Below are 6,098 nucleotides of genomic sequence, written 5' to 3'. Positions count from 1 at the left end.
GTAGAGACGGGGTTTCACCATGTTGACCAGGATGGTCTCGATCTCTTGACCTCGTGATCCACCCGTCTCGGCCTCCCAAAGTGCTGGGATTACAGGCTTGAGCCACCGCGCCCGGCCCCGTGACGTCATCTTTGCGGTCTCTCCGAGAGCCGGCAGCGGGCGCCGCCATGATGCATTACGGAAGCCTATAGTCCTTCTTCGGCGGCAGCCCGTCATTCCGGCTCTCGGAGTTGCCACAGAACTTCCCGGAGACAGGGCCGCCGCCCAGAATCGCTCTCGTTGGAGGCTCCTCTCGTGGGGCCGCGCTGCCTGCGCCACCTCCGCAGCCTGCCGTCCTCATCCCGATGGGCGCCGCCATGTTGGGGTCCTAGCCGGGGGCGCGTAGGTGTCTTCATAAGATGCCGGCGCTACGGCGCGCGCTTCCCTCCAAGATGGCGTCCATGCGGGAGAGTGACACGGGCCTGTGGCTGCACAACAAGCTGGGGGCCACGGACGAGCTGTGGGCGCCGCCCAGCATCGCGTCCCTGCTCACGGCCGCGGTCATCGACAACATCCGTCTCTGCTTTCACGGTCTCTCGTCGGCGGTGAAGCTCAAGTTGCTGCTCGGGACGCTGCACCTCCCGCGCCGCACGGTGGATGAGGTGAGGCAGGCGGGGCGCCCCACGGCCGCGCCTCCCTGGGACCCGAGGCCCCCAGAGCCCCAAACTTCCCACCTCCGACCCTCACACCCCACTCCGGGCCCCGCTCCCAAACCTCCGCGGTCCTTCCCCGCACCTTTTCATCTCTCTTCAGACTGTCAGTGCCCCCAGGGTCCTCAGCTCCCCCCGCCCCACCCTCACGCCCCTCCTAGCTCCTCGGGATTTCTCCCCCCAGTCCTCACCTCCCACTGGGTCCTCATCCCCCGCCTCGATCTTCATCCCCCACCTGAGTTCTCATCCCCACCCTGGGTCCTCAGGCCCCCTCGCACCTCCTCCCTGACCCCCTCGGGAACCCTCCCTACGGTCCTCACCTCCCCACCTCTCGTCCTCACCCCCACCTAAGTTTCCACCTCCCCTGGATCCTCAACCCCGCTCTCTGCCGGGCCCGGGGTCCTCACTACCGCCCCCAGGTCCTCACTGCCCACCCTGGGCCCCCGGGTGCTCTCCCCGGCTCCCCCGCCCCCGGTCCTCACCCGCCCAGTTCCCCACCGACGGACTCTCGGGGCGGGGGCGCGCCGGCCCCAGCGGGACCTCCCATCGAGGTTTCCCGTCGGGGACGTGGCCCTGGTGGCCTGGGCGGGGGCGGGGATCCCGAGGGAAACCCGCGTGCGGAAGGGGCCGCCTGAGCTCGGCAGCTCGTGTTCGCTAGCTGGGTTTCCTTGTTCTCACCTGGCAAAGGCCCCAGCCGTCCGGAGCGCTGTGTTCTTTTGACTCTTTTCTGTGCGCCGTTTTTGCGTCATTCCAACGAGTGAGTGTGTGAAGTGTGTTTTCTTTCTTCCTAAACGTTATATTGTGTGCTTTCCGTGCGAAATAAACCGAGTAGTTTTGCAGACTGTCGAAGCCCCGTGGTTGTTTAAAAGTTCCCGGCTACTGGTGTATTATTGTCTCTCGTAGGTTGTAATTGTTTTTGATTGAGATATAACATGTATGAAAAAGTACATATTCGTTAAGTTTAACGAATAATAATAGCATCGTGAGTCACCCCTGCGATCCTCACACGGGTGGAGAAACAGAACCATGCTTGTTCCTTGGAAGCTGCCCGTTGGTAATCACGGCCTTCTTCCTTTCCCTTCCCACGTTTTGGAAAGGTAATCATTTCTGTGCCATCTCCCCAGTGTTAGCAATTATGCACCCCTAAGTGGCACAGCTTGGTTGCCTGATTTGGATTAGTGTGATGGGATCATAGTGTGTGTATTTTGTGTGTGGCATGCATGTGTCCTTTTGGTGGACCCCTGGACAGGTGCATCCACATTGCAGCTGACTGTGGTTTAATTTTCACTGCTGTGTGGTATTCGTTTCTCTGAGTACGAAGCTGTCCATTCTATCACAGTGACCCATGTAGCTTATGGCCAGTTTTTTGCTGTGGTAAATAATGCTGTTACTACATGATTGTGATGTATGTGTTCAGATGTTTGAGAGCTTGGATTTCTCCAGGGTATAATATCTAGGAGTGAAATTGTGGGGATCAGGGGATTATGCCAAATTATTTTTCAGAGTGTTTTGTTTTTGTTTTTTGTTTTGTGTTGTTTGAGACAGGGCCTCTCGCTGTCAGCCAGGCTGGCGTGCAGTGGTACGATCATGGTTTACTACAGCCTCGACCTCTTGTGCTCAGGCGATCCTCCCACTTCAGCCTCCTGAGTAGCTGGGATTACAGGCATACGCCTCCATGCCCAACTAGTTTTTGTATTTTTAGTAGATACAGCGTTTCACCATGCTGCCTAGGCTGGTCTTGAACTGACCTCGGCCTCCTAAAAGGCTGGGATTACAGGTGTGAGCCATGGCACTCGGCCTGCTGTTTGGCTTTCTGTTTTGAGAATTGTATATTCAAATCTGCTTTTAAATTCTCTTCCCATTGTTTTGTAAGGGTTTTCTTTTTTATGATTCCCGCCCCCCCCCCCGAGACGGAGTTTCACTCTTGTTACCCAGGCTGGAGTGCAATGGCGCGATCTCGGCTCACCGCAACCTCCGCCTCCTGGGTTCAGGCAATTCTCCTGCCTCAGCCTCCTGAGTAGCTGGGATTACAGGCACGCACCACCATGCCCAGCTAATTTTTTGTATTTTTAGTAGAGACGGGGTTTCACCATGTTGACCAGGATGGTCTCGATCTCTTGACCTCGTGATCCACCCGCCTCGGCCTCCCAAAGTGCTGGGATTACAGGCTTGAGCCACCGCGCCCAGCTATGATTTCTTATAATTTCTTTTAATTATTTGTTATAGATAACAGTCCTTTTTCAGTTACAGCTGTCTCCCAGTTGTCCTTTGACTTAGCTTCCTGGAATTTTTTCTTTTCCTTTCTTTTCTTTTTTGATACAGCATCTTGCTCTGTCACCAGGGCTGGAGTCTAGTGGTATAATCATAGCTCACTTTAACCTTGAACTCCTGGGCTAAGCAGTCCTCCCTCCTCAACCTCGAGTAGCTGGGACTATAGACACGCCACCACTACTAATACTTGTGTGTGTGTGTGTGTGTGTGTGTGTGTGTGTAGATGAGGGTCTTACCATATTGCCCAGGCTGCTCTTGAACTCCTTGCCTCAACTGATCCTCCTGCCTTGGCCTCCCATAGTGTTGGGATTACAAGTGTGATCCATGTGCCCAGCCCTCTTACTAGAATTGTGGATGAAGAGAAGCTCTGGCCAGGCGTGGTGGCTCACGCCTGTAATCCAAGCACTTTGGAGGCCAAGGCAGGCAGATCACCTGAGGTCGGGAGTTCAAGACCAGCCTGACCAACATGGTGAAACCCCGTCTTTTAAAAAAAAAAAAGAAGAGAAGCTCCTGGTTTTAACGTAGGTGGGGTATTCATCAGCCCACTGTCTTTGGTGCCAACTGTGTCTCACTGGAGGACATGCTGGGAACACCCCCTGGGTTATCTTGGCATAGCTGTACATTTTGCCTTTCACACTTGAATCTTCAGTCTGCATGGAACTGATGATTGTGTGAAGCCGGGAGTCCAATTTTCCACATGGACGTCCAGTTAGTCCAGCACCCAGCGTTGATTAGAATGATTGTCCTTTTCCATTGATCTGCACTGTGACTTATGCTGTGTACGTTTCAGGCTATGCTCTCTTCTTGCGGTGACTGACATAATGATGTGCTGATAACCCAGTCAGTTCCTGTCACTTTTCTTCTGAGTTTTCTTAGCTGACGGAGCAAACTCTCCCACTGTGTTTTTCTCCAGGAGCATCTCTGGCTGTTCTTGTCCCTTCACGCTTCCGAATGTATATTTCATACTTCTTACACACAGAGAGCCTGCCTGCGGGGATTTTAAGGCTGAGCTTGCAGTTCATTCTGGGGTGATGTCCTCTTTATATCACATCTTATAATTTGGGGGTGTGGGTATATTTAAATGGTTCTTTATGATCTCGATAGAGGCCTTCTGTCTCATATATTGCCACCTAGTTCATATTTTTTCATGCTGTTGTAGATGGTGTCTGTTAAAGTCTTAGTTTTGCTTGTTGCTAGTTTATAGAAATGCAGTTGATTTTTGCTTTTTGGGTTTTTTTGAGACAGAGTCTCACTTTGTCACCCAGGCTGGAGTGCAGTGGCGCAATCTCGGCTCACTGCAATTTCTGCCTCCCAAGTTGAAGTGATTCTTTTATCTCAGCCACCCAAGTATCTAGGGTTACAGGTGCACGCCACCACACTGGCTAATTTTTGCATTTTTAGTAGAGATGGGGTTTCACCGTTGTTGGCCAGGCTGGTCTTGAACTCCTGACCTCAGGTGATCCAGCCACCTCAGCCTCCCCAAGTGCTGGGATTACAGATGTGAGCCACCACAGCCAGCCTGATTTTTGGATAATGAGTTTGTGACTACCATTTGTGTTAAAATTTTACTAGTTGCAGTAATTCTTTTTCTGTAGAATTTCTTGATTTTTCTGTGCACTTCATATTATTTTTCATTTTCCAATTGCCTTTTGTTTTTTTCTTATCTCACTGGACTGGCCAGGACCCTCCAGCCCATTGTCTGACCTCCCATCACACAGGGAGAACTTGGAATGTTTTGCCAATAAGCATTATGTTCCCTCTTGTCTTTGGTAAATACCCTTTATCTAGTTAAGGAAATTCTCTTCTCTTCTTAGAAGACTTGTAAAAAAAATCTTTTAATCATGAATTTTAAAAAATAGCTTTATTAAGATATAATTTGTAGCTGGGTGCAGTGGTTCATGCCTGTAATCTCAGCACTTTGGGAGGCCAAAATGGGTGGATTGCATGAGCCCAGGAATTTGAGATTAGCTTGGGCAATATGGTGAAACCCCGTCTCCATAAAAAATATAAAAATTAGCCAGGCAAGTGGCACACAGCTGTGGGAGGCTGAAACTACTTGGCAGGCTGAGACGAGAGGATAGCTTGAGCCTGGGAGGTTGAGGGTGCAGTGAGCTGTGATCACATCACTGCATCTAGCCTGGGCAACAGAACGAGACCCTGTCTCAAAAGAAAAAAGATATAATTGATACACCATATAAATATACCAGATAGCTTTCACCATTTAAAATGTACAGTGCAGTGGTTTTTAGTACATTCACAGAGTTGATTACCATTCTAGTCAATTTTAAAACATTTTCATCGTCCCCCAAATAAATCCTGTGCTCTTTAGCATTTCCCCAGTCCTCTTCCTCCCCACTCCTAGGTGACTAGTAGTTACTTTTTGCTTCTATAGATTTGTCTGTTCAGGATATGTTATATAAATAGAGTCATACATCTGGTCTTTTGTGCCTGACTTTTTTCACTTAGTGTAATGTTTTGTTTTTGTATTTTTTTAGACGGAGTCTCGCTCTATCACCAGGCTAAAGTGTAGTGACGTGATCTAGGCTCACTGCAGCCTCTGCCTCCCAGGTTCAAGCGATTATCCTACCTTAGTGTCCTGAGAGCTGAGACTACAGGCATGCGCCACCAAGCCCAGCTAATTTTTTGTATTTGTGCAAATACAAATACCCTGTTGGCCAAGCTGGTCTCCATCTCTTGACCTCATGATCTGCCTGCCTTGGCCTCCCAAAGTACTGGGATTACAGGTATAAGCCACTGCACCTAGCCTTTATTTCTTCTTTAAAACAAAACAAAACAAAACAAAAATGGGATACATGTGCAGAATGTGCAGGTTTGTTATCTAGGTATATGTGTGCCGTGGTTTGCTGCACCTATGGACCCATCCTCTAAGTTCCCTCCCCTCACCCCCTACCCCCCCACCAAGCCCTGGTGTGTGGTGTTCCCCTCTCTGTGTCCATGTGTTCTCAATGTTCAACTTCCACTTATGAATGAGAACATGTTGCTTGGCTTTCTGTTTCTATGTTAGTTTGCTGAGGATGATGGCTTTCTTTTTTTTTTTTTTTTTTGAGATGCAGTCTTGCTCTGTCCCCCGGCAGGAGGTTGGAGTGCAATGGCGCGATCTCGGCTCACCGCAACCTC

At 50.3% G+C, this 6,098-nt stretch overlaps 1 protein-coding gene across 2 annotated transcripts in view; it reads left to right on the top strand.

The window, feature by feature from the left end:
* Positions 1-123: 123 nt before the first annotated feature.
* NELFA (negative elongation factor complex member A) overlaps positions 124-6,098 on the top strand; it is a 35,072-nt gene continuing 29,097 nt past the window's right edge. Inside the window, exon 1 of one of the 2 annotated variants that reach the window (XM_017539015.2) lies at positions 124-641. In XM_017539015.2, the coding sequence (XP_017394504.1) occupies positions 399-641 (243 nt within the window). In that variant the 5' untranslated portion in view covers positions 124-398. Of the gene's footprint in view, positions 642-1,397; positions 1,419-6,098 lie in introns of those variants that run through there. The other variant, XM_017539016.2, reaches the window with a different exon arrangement.

The sequence above is a fragment of the Cebus imitator genome, unplaced genomic scaffold (assembly GCF_001604975.1).
Source record: "Cebus imitator isolate Cc_AM_T3 unplaced genomic scaffold, Cebus_imitator-1.0 Scaffold117, whole genome shotgun sequence".
In the NCBI taxonomy this organism is placed as follows: domain Eukaryota; kingdom Metazoa; phylum Chordata; class Mammalia; order Primates; family Cebidae; genus Cebus; species Cebus imitator.
Note: the sequence above shows the minus strand (reverse complement) of the source record. Positions and strands in the feature narration are given on the sequence as shown.